The sequence below is a fragment of the Xiphophorus maculatus genome, chromosome 6 (genome assembly GCF_002775205.1).
Source record: "Xiphophorus maculatus strain JP 163 A chromosome 6, X_maculatus-5.0-male, whole genome shotgun sequence".
Taxonomy (NCBI): domain Eukaryota; kingdom Metazoa; phylum Chordata; class Actinopteri; order Cyprinodontiformes; family Poeciliidae; genus Xiphophorus; species Xiphophorus maculatus.
The window spans coordinates 12415795-12428378 of NC_036448.1; the positions used below are offsets into that span (position 1 = coordinate 12415795).

The 12584-nt window shown below is 39.3% G+C and overlaps 1 protein-coding gene and 1 long non-coding RNA gene across 3 annotated transcripts; one reads left to right on the top strand and one right to left on the bottom strand.

Annotated features, from left to right (window-relative positions):
- Window positions 1-476: 476 nt before the first annotated feature.
- Window positions 477-5434, bottom strand: LOC102231290 (transmembrane 6 superfamily member 2-like). Its single transcript, XM_014475427.2, has 10 exons — window positions 5052-5434; window positions 4135-4238; window positions 3957-4054; window positions 3766-3866; window positions 3597-3679; window positions 3386-3510; window positions 2418-2519; window positions 2237-2329; window positions 2026-2145; window positions 477-1339 (listed from the first exon to the last, which is right to left on the bottom strand). Exons 1-10 carry the CDS (start codon window positions 5141-5143, stop codon window positions 1130-1132), a joined length of 1128 nt encoding a protein of 375 aa, XP_014330913.1. The 5' UTR covers window positions 5144-5434; the 3' UTR covers window positions 477-1129.
- A 1808-nt stretch (window positions 5435-7242) lies between these two features.
- LOC111608810 lies at window positions 7243-11365 on the top strand. Of its 2 annotated transcripts, none has more exons than XR_002752863.1 (3): window positions 7243-7672; window positions 8238-8330; window positions 10617-11365. It is a non-coding gene; the product is annotated as an uncharacterized LOC111608810 (long non-coding RNA). The 2 variants fall into 2 exon arrangements; XR_002752862.1 differs by lacking the exon at window positions 7243-7672 and adding an exon at window positions 7732-8118.
- The last annotated feature ends 1219 nt before the right edge of the window (window positions 11366-12584 follow it).

Here is a 12584-nt window from a genome sequence, read left to right on the forward strand (position 1 = left end):
TTGATTCAACCGCAAAAATCAGTCCTCAACCTTTTGCATTTCTACGAACAAGATATTTGAAGAAAAAATAAATAAAAAGAAATCACACTTTGCTTGACACATATTTGATTAATTAAATCCATTTTTACATTGAATTCAACACGTGTGACCTACATTTTGGCTCACTGATTAAGGCATATGGACTCCTGACCAGTGGGGTTTTTTTGTGTGTGAATGTGATAACCACATGCAACAGCTCACCTATTTACAGGGTTCACCTCTTATCAGGTTGATAACTGCAGCAGCGCACTCTGCACAGCGCTGAATACGTTTCTGCTTGGGGACAATATTGACAGCTGCTGAAACAGTATTGTTAAATCTTTAAAAGCCCGAGTCATTTTAAGTTTTTATATACGGTTTTCTAGAGGCACAAACGACAAGGAGCACGAGGGGAGAATATCAATGTTCCTGCTCATCAGTGCAAAAAATATTCACAGTTCTGTGTTATTTTTTCTTTATTGTACAAAATAAACCACAACATGAAACACTGAGATGCACCGACCGGTACAGCATAAAGTAGTAAATCTGGTTATTGAACTGTTGAACTTACTAAGCAAAAGGTCAAAAACGTGAACTCTGACCTGCAGTGAGATCATTTTTGGACTAGACAAGAAAATGAGAACACACCCTTGTGTTTGATGGAATACCAATAAATGTCTCACACACTTGTTTCCAAAAAGGGTCAAATCTGAACATTTTCAAAACAGTAAAAAAAAAAAAAGCTGAAATAAATAGAATTTTAGTTGGGATATACAGACACGTGTAAATAAACTGTTAGGTCAAGATTCGTAATCTAAATTTTGCGACCAGGTATCTGTATGAGTCGCCTGAAAGCTGATCTGATCGCAGTCCCTCACCTCCATCAGCGGCGCGTCTTAATCAGGGTCCAACAGTCCACAGAGGGAGTGCCGTGTGAGATGGCCGATTTGAAAAAGTTGACCCAGAGAGCAAAGTTTCTAAATCCCCTCTGGGTTTTAAGATTAGGGGGAGAAAAAGAGTACCCTTTCTTTCAGTTGGTGCACTCCCCTGAAAGCATTCGCCTTTTCAACACGTGAAGTATTCTTCGACATTCAGTGCCAGGTGTGTGGTCCTAGTTTTTCTTCTTGTCGTCGTTGCTCTGTCCCTTGGGAACAGGTTTCATGAGAAAAGCCGGGTTGGTGCGGCAGCGGAGGGCCAGCAGAGCGGGCACAATGGCGAGCAGCACATTGAGGGCGATAACCGGCCATCTTTTGTCTGCCGGGGTTCGGTACGTGAAGGGAGTACGGGAGTGCAGAGATGCTCCGATATGACACCACTGAGTCTGGGGGTAAAGCAGCAGGCGAGGAGGAAGAGGTCATCAGGGGGCAGTGAAACATTAACAACAGCAAAAATAGAAATACAGTTACAGCATCTTGGAAAAATACCCATTTCCTACATTTGTTTTCAAGGCACAGAATGTATTAAATTAGGATAATGGAGAAATGGAAGGAAAATTACATCTAAACTTTACAATCACAGTTGCACGTCTTCTAGGATACATGTCTACCAGCTTTCCATAAATTGTCAATCCATTCTTCTTATAAAAAAGCTCTAGTTCAACTGAAAAGGTTGGAGAGTTTCTGTAGACATCATATTTCCATTGTTGCCACAGTTTCTCAGCTAGATTAAGGTTAAAGGTCTCAACATTGACTAGACCATTCTAATAAACAAATATTATTTAAAACTTGTTACAGGAGGTCTGGCTGCATGCTTGGTGTCATTGTTCTGTCACATGTCTTCCTGTTAACTCTGACTAGCTGAAAAAAGCACCCTTCCCCCTCAGCTCAATACTTTCACTGTTACTTTTCTGAAGACCAAAATATTAAATTTTGGTCTTATTTTACTGTGTCCCCTACATGGCTTATAACAAATAGCAAGATTTGTCATTTTAATTTCACCACTGCCCAATGTTTTGTTTTGATCCGTCACATAAAATCCCAGTAAAACTTGTTTTGCAATGCTCTGTACCTGAGCCATGGCTCCTGCAAAGAAGATGGTCCAGTCCAACATCCAGCTGCATCCAGGTGTGTTCAGGCCATAGAGAAGAATGCTCACCAGGGGCACAGCGTAGAAAAAATACACCAGCATCTGTAATAAATGAGATGAGATACAGTTTGTGAACAGGATGCATGCGTCTGATCTCAGCCGCGGGATCATTTTTTTAAGTTTCTGGACTGACCATAACCCTGGAGAAGCCCACTGGGTCTTTGAGGTACGGCTCATACTGGTAGATGTAGGTAAAGCAGGCGTCCAGAGGACAGTCCAACACCACCTGGAGCAAAACAGCAGGGCAGACAGGTATTCAAACCTGTGACCTAATGAGTCTGCAGAAGGAGTCAGGCCTGTGCTGTGTTACTCACAAAGCCTCTGAACACAAAGAAAGCCACAGCTCCCAGTAAGAGGAGTGACAGGAGCAGGTCGGCAGGTCGAGACAGCAGACCTTTCTTCTGCTCTGCAGCGATCTGATCAGAAGAAACAATATAACTTAATGTAGCTACTGATTATAGCATACATGCAATAATCCAACACTGTGATTGAACACCAACAAACGCAGCTATTGCTCTGTTACATAAATCACAATTTATGCTTCTGTTTTCCAGCTTAATAAAGAATTAGAAAAAGCAGTGTGGTTCAAATGGACTTTTATTGGACAGTGAATGTTATGAGTGAAACTCATAACTGTTTGCAGAAGTAAAAAGGACATAAATAAATATCAATATTTTATTAGCAATATCATGTTTACTGACTTAAAATCAAATTCCTTGTTTGTGTGCACAATCTTGGTGAATTAAGCTGATTCTGATGTTTTCCTTTATGACAAATTTACTTCCTGAGATACAATTTTGGTTTTTAAATCAAAATTTTATTTAACTATAATTACCTTATTTGAAGGTCTAATCAGCTAAGCTGGAACTTTTTACATTCTCTAATATTAAAATAAAATTAAAAAGATAAATCTACAATAAATCTTAAGTTCTTCCTGCTACTCAAATTCTGCGTTAATAATCAATATTAAATGGTTTTTTTTTGTAACATAGATTAAAAAAGCTTTGATTATTGAAATATTTCAATTTGTCTAGTTTTTTCAAAAATATATCTATTTAAAAAAATCTTACATGTGACAGATATTAAGCTAGTTAATCAAAAATATTTTTAGGCTAGTCATTTTGAAAACTTGGAGTAACTCAAAGTAAAAATTTTGAAATGTTGAAGAAGAAAAACAACAAGCTTCTAAATCATAAAATAGAGATTTCCTATCACTAATGAAAGCATGTCTAGATAAATAAAACAAATCAATCCTATCCTTAGAGTTGAGACAGAACTGCACCTTGTCTGCCGTGACAATTGGCATCTCTCTGGGTCTGCTAAAGAGCAGCGATGCTGCCCAAAAAGACACCAAGAAGAAGGGGGCATTCCTCCAAAAGGCTGGCCGGATGTTGGACCCATACTTGCCTGCAAAAACCAAGCAAAAAAAATAAAAATCTGCCTAGAGAGACATTCAGACCAATCAGAGGAGTTAAATGTTTAGCATTTCTCACCAATTACCACCCCCGGAATAAGGACAATTTGATTTGCGATGGAGGACCCAGCCCACAACAGACCCAGGCTTCGGTAGGACTTCCTGTGAAAGAAACCACAGAGTCCATCAGGGGGCTCGGTGAAAACACACAGTGAGACATCTGGGATGGTTCTGGTGCAGCAGCTCACCCTGAAAACATGCGGTGAATGATTGTGAGCAACAGGATGAGGTGAACAACCTCCCAATAAGACATCATCACGGCATAGGAGGTGCTAAGATGAGGCTCACCCTGGAGAGAAAAGATTTCAAAATACAGTTTTATTGTGTTTGTTTTTAAAAGAAAAGATTAATTGCATAAATCTGAGTTTGGTTACTTTACCATCTTTAGGTAAAAGTCCATAAAGCCGGAGATGAACCCGTCCTGCTCTAAAGCGTTGGTCAAGCCTACCATGCCGCCAAACGTAAACTCTGCAAATACTACAAATAGAGAGGAAACCAATGAAATAATAGAACTGCTTATTTATTTTGCACATTAGCATTAAGCAATGTGTCTGTACCGTAGAACAAGGGGTCCACTTTTGTTTTGTGTCGCACTGTGAGGATGAGCAAAAGAAGAACGGATCCCAGGACAAACATTCCCATTCCCAGGATAGGAAGAGGTCTATGGTGACAAAGGGAACAATGATTTCTCTGATGAAGTTCACAATTTATCCAAGTTACAGCAAATAAGCATGAATGTCTGATAAAAAATGTGGTTTTATGCTCAGCTTATTGTTTAGCTAGTTGTTGCCTGCTATCAGCTATCAGATAACACTTGCATTTTTAATTTTGTGCCATATAACTTTAGATGCACTGACCTCCCTGAAACTGCACAGAAATGTAAAGAAAAAAAAAAGAAAGAAAGAAAAGAATGAGTTGCTCTGAATTTGCTGAGGGGTTTCATCCTTTTAATTCACAAATAAAACAGAATTTCTACGTGATTATAACTTTCAGTAAATTGCTGTGCTCAAAATGAACCTACGCAGTTATTTCACCAAAGCAGTTGTCCATGCCTGGCAAATCCTGTGTCAGGCCTTTAAATCACAAACCTAACAGGGCTGCTGTTATCTATGCTGCTTTCAGCCTTCTTTCTTCCACCTAACTTTCCATTAATATTAGTCATGCTTTCTTTTTCAATGACCCTTTTTCTATTACCCTCACTGAAGCTGGTCGGAATGCCTGACTGCTGGGCTACACTGTCAAGTCAGCAGTTTGTGGTGGTCACAACATGACCTTTCTATACGATTTCTTTCTGGAGATTTAATTATATCTGCAAGCCGTATTCATCAAAAATGATCAGATCAGAAATAAACAAGTGAAACATGTCAATCTCTGTGTTGTGCGAGTTTCCCTTTTCGATCTAAATTGCTGAGGAAAAAAATTAAGAGAAGCACCACCTGTAGAGTGGAGACAGGATAAACGATGGTGAACTTACTCCTGAAATGCAGGGATATGATTCATTGTGAATAAAACTCCAGGACCCAACAGAGAGAGCAGGAAGACGCTGACCTCCACGGGTGGCTTCATCTCTGTAGCCGTGTTCTTCAAACTCCAGGTGTGTTTAAAAAAAAAAAGAAACACGCTGCAGACAGAAGCGTTCCCAGCCTAAAGGTGCTCACTGGCGGCATAAAGAGGCATGACCAAGGCCAAGAGCTCTCTCCAGTGCGGCAGATGGGAAGTAGAAGCTTTAAAGGAGTGTCACTCGTTACCTTTTGATCTGTGATGAAGCAATGGTGTTGCTCCAACACGCCAGCTATCAGGTTGTACGTTTCAAAGTTCAGCTTAGGACTCCTCTTCCTCTGGCGCCTGTCAGAAAGGAGAAAGGCCTCCCAGCGCGCTGCTGCCTCTCGCAGGTTCGGTCAGAGCAGAGGGATGAAAACAAATTCCGCTTTAAACAGAGACTAACCAATTATTACGCTGTGGTTTATTATTGCATCCGCATTTCATCATTTAGCCTGGATCCTCTGGCTTGTTTGTCATCTCTAGATATAAAACAGAGGAGCATTTCTATTGTCTGTCTCCCTCTATCTGCCGCAAACTTCAGCATGCGCCATGTTTTCTATTTAGTCAAATAATCATGCAATTTCTTTGCTGTAGTGACTAATCGTGAATTTTATTTTTTTTTTTTGACCTCCAAAATTTCCTAAATAAAAGCGCAATTTTTAGCACAGACATTAGAAGATACAGATACAAAGATTAAAGCAATTTAATTTTTTTTTTGTCATTTTCACAGCAGGTCAGTGGGACGTTTGCACACACTGCCCCCTATCGGTGAATCTATATTCAGCCACCAACCTGTGGTTGTTCAGTTCTTTCAGTGCAACTCATAATTAATGGCACCGCTATTGTACGGAAGAGGATTAGGGCCACTGAAAAAAATACAATTCTGACTGTAATCTCAGAATTGTGGAAAAAAAGTCAGAATTTTGACTTTTTTCTCATTATTCTGAGATTAAAGTCAGAATTATTATTTTTTCAGTGGTCCTAATCCTCTTCTGTACTATTCATACTGAAATTAGCAATATTTTATTTTTGTAGCTAGGCAATGAGCAATGCTAGCTTTAGCATTTCCTTTAAAGGAAAGTCAGTGGTACAGGACATATTCACTCCATTTAATGTTCTTTACTTATTTAATTGGACTCCCTTCTGTACTTATTAAATTGACCCAATTTGATAAGATTTTTTATTCAATAATTTATATATGTTTGTTTTGGGGGTTTTATGTAACTAAAAACCTGATCATATAATTCTACATATATTTTTTTCATAATAAGGCAAGGCTTTTTAGTCTTGGGTGCGTAGGTGCTTGTGAGAAAGTTCATTCAGCCCAGGTGAAAAATACACGTCTCAACAACAAGATGTTACTGGGTCACTAATCAAGACGGTGACCTGAAGAAAATGAAAACAAATCTGATAATTGGTGCACCATGCAAACACTTGGGACATATTTAATGTCCAACTAGACACAAAACCAATACAAAGACAGCAATTAGAGAACGTAATTCATGTTTGCACTTACCAGCAGATTGTTCTCGCTGTTACTTAGCAGGGTTAAACACAGAACTTTGTGAGAATTGCCTATCTGTTGGTGTGTTTTTCTTTTTAATACGCTGACCTCCATTTCTTCGGTTTTGCTTTCCAACGCCACACAGCTGGTGGATTGTAGGCGCACATGTGGAGGTCCATCTGCATATGTTGTCTTGTCTCCGGTGGTCCCTGCGGTTCATTCAAGGATCCATCTGTCCTGCTTGGTGTATGATTAAGAACTCCTGCATCTGATGTTTTCAGTCTTGATTAAATTGTGGATTATATCGGACGGAGAACATAATGTCCAGAACAAAGATTATTCCTTTGTGTCAGTAACAGTGTAATCTGAAGCACATTCACTCACTTTTGCTTCAATAAATATCGGCTTCCACCCTCTTTAAGGGCTCATTGTGAAGAATAAGTATTCATTATGCAACACCTTCTGACAAATGAACGACATTTACACTGCAAGGATGCATTCAAAGCAACCTTATCTTCTGCAACAAAGCTGCTGAAGAGGATTAGGCTGCTGTTGCCACAGAAACTTAGAGCGAGTATAGAAGGGTGGGGAGTTCAGGAAGAGAGTAGAAGCAGGCGGCGAGGCGATTAAACACAGTCAACTCTGTGCCCACACACCAGACACACTTTGTTTCATCTGATTTGACACAGTTTTTTTTTGTAGGTGTTACCTAGTCTGCCACCATGATACATCCTCTGATCATCGGCATCATGACCGTAAACACATCTCTGACCGTCTTTTACTGGGCCTTCATCCTGGGCGACGCTTACCTAAAGTGGATGGTAGAGCCAGAGGACAAGCCCAAGAAGATAGTGACCCCAGCCTGAGCGCCGCAGCATGGATGCACCCGACTGAGTGACTGGCTGCTGTTTTTGCTTAGGACTAGTCTGCAGGGGCTTTTCAGCTTGTAGTGCTTTCTGTGGAGAAGAATTCGTTCTGATTTCAGCTTTTTTTTTGTACCTGGGGAAAGTTGTCTTTTCAAGTAAATGCACCAGGAATCTTCCTAACAGGTAATTTTAATGAAGTCTTCTTCCCTTATTATCTTTCATATTGGTAGTGGTTTGTTAGGGTGGCCTGAAATGAACCACTCTATTCTGTCATTTGATGACTCAAAGAAAAGGTGGTGACGATGAGTTTATGCCAACCAAATCCTGTCAAGGATTACTGAAGGACACCTTGATAAAGGCACACACACACAGCGTTGCTCTTCTAATAGCCTGTCGGCCGCTGGTTCTGTCTGACCTCCCCGTCTTCTCCTCACCTCTGCTCATGGCTCCTGTCTTTTACTATGGCATGCACCCGGTCTCCTGGTTCATTCTCTTCGCAAACATAACTATCACCATCATTGAGTGGCAGTTTCTCACTCGCCAGTTTTTCAAGAATTTGCAGTTGCAAAAAGAAGAAGAGTCTAAACCCGAGACGACGCCAGCCTCTTAGAGACGCAGCACATAGATCTGTGAGGATAAAAGAAATGACTGCATTTCTTGTGGTGAAAAGCAGAAATAGTCAGTTTCACCACGGTAACTCTTGTTTACCTGACTAACCGTTTTCTGTCCTTTCTGTGTTTGCTTCCAGAGATACCACGATAGAGTTTAATTCTGTTTGGAGTCCCTTTTGTTCCCTGATCAAAGCAAAAAGATGAGCAGCGGTGATTTCTCCTGACCACTGGTAAGTTCATCCATCTCTTTTTCTCATCTTGGTCATTTTTCTTCATGTGGGACAGCATGATGACATTTTTGCCCTTTTATAACATTTCATGAGGCAGAACTGGGTTTTCTAAGAAGCTACAAAGCATTATGTGATATTAAAATAATGATGTTAAATTATTATAACATACTAGAGGCGAACCTGTTGTGTTTAAGAGGAATTCAAGATGACAAGGCAATTATTTATTTAAAGCTGTGGGAAAATAATATTTTTCTCAAACTGTTTTTTACATCCTGACATTTAAATCACGAAAATTGCACAATGATGTTATGTGGTACAAAAATCCAAAGTGTTTCATTGTCAAATAACATTATATATGACAAAAGGTCTTTTGAGAAACCTCTACCAGCGTTAGGATTGAACAGATTTTCAAGTTTTAAATGATTCTTAGATTTTGCTCTCTCTTTGACTGGGTCATTGTAACAAAACATGTTTTTTGAATTAAACCTTTAGTTCAGGGTTGCTCTGCTGGAAGTCAAACCTCCACTCTGGAAACTCTTTAGCAGCCTCCAAGAGATTTTCTTTCATGGTTGTCCTCTATGTTGCTCTATGCATCATTCCTTTAACACTGACCAGTTTCCCCAGTGTCTACGAAGAGAAGTATCCCACACCATAATGATGCCACCACTATGTTTCACATTGTGGTTGATGTGTTTAGCTTTTTCCACCACACATGGCATGCAGGTCAAATACGGTAATTAAACTCATCTAATCAGCTCGCCTTCTTCCTGATGTTTACTGTGATAAACTGAAATTATGGCTTTCTTTGTTTTTATTTTTTCTATTTTTTTAGATTTTTATTTATAAGAAAAACAATGTAGCACTTGCTCCCTACATTACAATTATCCACTACTTACTCATTTTAAACTCCAACACACTACACTACAAACACTACAGTTTTTCATGTACTGTAGTGTGAAAAAAATTGTAGAAGTTAAAAAGTTATGAATCCTTTTCTAAGGCACTGTAAATATCTCAGTGTGCAGCCCGGTCACTTATGACCATAAGCCTCTTTTCCGCATTACTATCTACCTCTACTCGCAGATATCATTAATCCCTGCAGATGGAAAGCTGATATTGGTCTATGACCCACTCAATCCTATTAACTCTGTCTGTCCTACATTCCCCTACTTCTCAGTTTCATGCTCCTAGGGCACCTAGAAAGTCTCTTGGGAGTAGGAAGAGAAATGCCAGATTTTATGTGTCTGAAAAATATAAGAACGGGTACGACGTTCACGTACAGGGAACTCTCACCACAAAAAGACGTTTGTTTATTTACAAACCACCTCAGCATTACGACCCTCCTCCTAAATTGTTTATTTGCCCCAGCTGCTGAAAATGTTTAGTTTTACTGATGTCCAGTTTTCCACCACCCTCTTTCTGAATATTTACAGTGCAGAGAAGAAGCACGTCATCCCCAAAAGGAACAGCCTTAAAGCCTCACTACTTTCTTTCATCTGACAATCCTGTTAACAAGGTGTCAAAAGCCATGTACACGATGCCATATTTGCCCCTGAACTCAAGAAAAGGTCAACTTTTGAACCTCACGCAGCTGGTGTTCCAGCATCGACATCTCCTCCAGTTCTCCAGACAGAAAGAGGACGAAGACGCCTATTTTGTGGACTACATCCCCCCAGCAAGAGACGCAATCACCCTGCCTCGCAGTGTAGTCTATGTATTAGTTGGGGCAGTGTTGATCGTAGTGGCCACTTACGCCATAGTAGGTCACCTGATTAAAGACCTCATGCATGACCTGGCAGGTAACCGACTGTGGGAACATTGTGAACCGATTACCTTCCCAGCACTTATGTGTTTGTGGTGAAGTTGAGTCATTTCCATCCACAAGCTTTGGCTTCAACATGTTATTCTTCCATCACATGTACCTTGTTGTTTGTGTACAGTGGTCATCCATCCTCCACCACTATGTGATTGCTTGTCCTTTAAGGTGAATGATACCACCTAACAATTCTGTAATTTGCTGAAATGAGATCTTAAAGGGGCACTTTTGAAGTACTATACTGTATAAATTATTTGCTCAAAGGAATGTCTACATTTTTAAAGGGAAAACACCAGATTAGCATCTTTTTTAAATTTCTGCAACAAGGTAATTTTACCTTTTTCTTGCAGACTGAGTACGTGATAAGTAAAGCAAGCATTAATGTCACCTAAGTGCCCCCTTAAAATTTAAGGAGTTAAGAAATAAGAAAATGTATTTAATTTTAACTTTGTATTGCTCTATATTGACAGATTGGATATTTGGCCCTAAAGCAGTGGAGGAGGATCTGGAGAGAGATGAAGCAGAAATAGAGGAGGAGCGGCGACTCAGCATTTCCAGTAACCTGATGGAGTTCAGAGACGAGCTGAGGATGGAGAAAGAAAGGGAGATGCTGCTACCGGGCTTCTACCAGGGAGTTGGGGGCTGCCACCACCCGTCTCCCCCTCCTCCGCTGAGAAGTGCCATCACTTCATCTTACCCTGGAGAAAAAAGGATGTCAACTCATAGTGTGACCTTTGCCTGCCCTGTTGCCCCTTGTGTCACCTCTCTCTGAGTTTTCATCAGTTCATCTCAGCAGCAGCTCAGATCAGTTTTTAATCAAATGTAGTGTTTCCAGTACTTTCCTTGCTGTAGTCAAATAAGAAATGTGTAGTTATAGTTTGTGCTCTTTCTTGCTCTCTTTTATTTTCATTTTTAATTAGGGTAAGTAGGTTAACGCAGCCCATATCCATAAACTCAGTCAAGTTCCACCATGTCACTATGTAATATCAGAAGTGTAAAATAATAGTTTATTATGTGAAAATGAATTGATTTCAGATGCAAGTCCTTTGTTCATCACAAATGTTTCAAAAGCAATTGTTGACAAAGTAGAAAGGAAAATGATGAAAATCTGCTCATTTAAAAAATTGTTTATCACATGTTACTGAAAACCAGAGTGATCACTTTCCTTGTCCAGGTGAACTAAGCATTGTCCCGGTAAATAAACTAATAATATAAATGAGTTGTTGTGTCTTGTCTTCTTTCATTAATCCATCTTATCTTCCTCTAATACCTGCTTGTGTCAGAGTCGATGCCCTATTTATAAAGGTCAGGGATTACTGTACTGTCCACGTTACATATTGGCCACAGACTGTATTTAAAAAAAAGGTAGCTGTTTAGCTAGCTGTACAAGGACCTTATTCATAAAATATGCACCATGCATTTTATGCATTATAAAGGCCAGATAAACCATGTCCTTTCATAATACTTTGAAATCACAGCAGAAAGTTGAACTGAAGTTATCTTTAAATAAACAAACAGCTAACTGGGTAGATAGGTCGCTAATAAGATACTTAGCTAGGTGTGTCACAGTTGGTGATCTTGTTTATAAAGACTTCTAACCCTATGCAGCCAATATCATCCATGGTATATATTTTTCAGTCTACAAGAACAATGTATTCCCATCATTCATTCATACAAGTGAAAAAGAATAATCTAAAGACAGAAAAAATAAACTAACAAAATGGTTAGTACACTAGCTAACATGCTATTGGTGGCCGTATACATAAACACCAGGAGAGAGAGAGAGAGAGAGAGATGGATAGATAGATAGATAGATAGATAGATAGATAGATAGATAGATAGATAGATAGATAGATAGATAGATAGATAGATAGATAGATAGATAGATAGATAGATAGATAGATAGATAGATAGATAGATAGATAGATAGATAGATAGATAGATAGATAGATAGATAGATAGATAGATAGATAGATAGATAGATAGATAGATAGATAGATAGATAGATAGATAGATAGATAGATAGATAGATGAGCTCTTACACGTTCTGCTGACGTGGAGCAAAGTGCCTCAAGCCTCTGCAGCTTATCTTGTTGTTATGAGTGCTACTTCCATGAACAGCAATATGGTTTGTCCGTAGTAGCAACGTCAGAAATAAAGGACATGTTAAGGTAAGAATCTTTATGCTGTTTGCTTTTTACCATGTTTCTTCAAAATGCAGGTCTACTGCACAGAAGGATTTGTGTTTTAAGAGTTTTTAAGAATATCTGCTAAACTTTTACCAGCTTGATGGTGACGATTTCTTTTTCACTCTTCTTGATCTTTTTTAATGGAAAACACTGTCAGATTGAATCCTCTTGCTGGAGGCTTCGAGCACCAATGGGTTTGAGATACTGAGTGAACTCACTGACTGGAAATGGGCAACAACACAACAATGG

Coding starts and splice junctions, on each gene's coding strand:
- LOC102231290 (XM_014475427.2), bottom strand. CDS start 5,143: ATGAAGCCACCCGTGGAGGTCAGCGTCTTCCTGCTCTCTCTGTTGGGT. Junction 4,239..5,051: donor CATATCCCTGCATTTCAGGA/GTAAGTTCACCA, acceptor TTGTCACCATAG/ACCTCTTCCTATCCTGGGAA. Junction 2,520..3,385: donor CAATTGTCACGGCAGACAAG/GTGCAGTTCTGT, acceptor TCTTCTGATCAG/ATCGCTGCAGAGCAGAAGAA.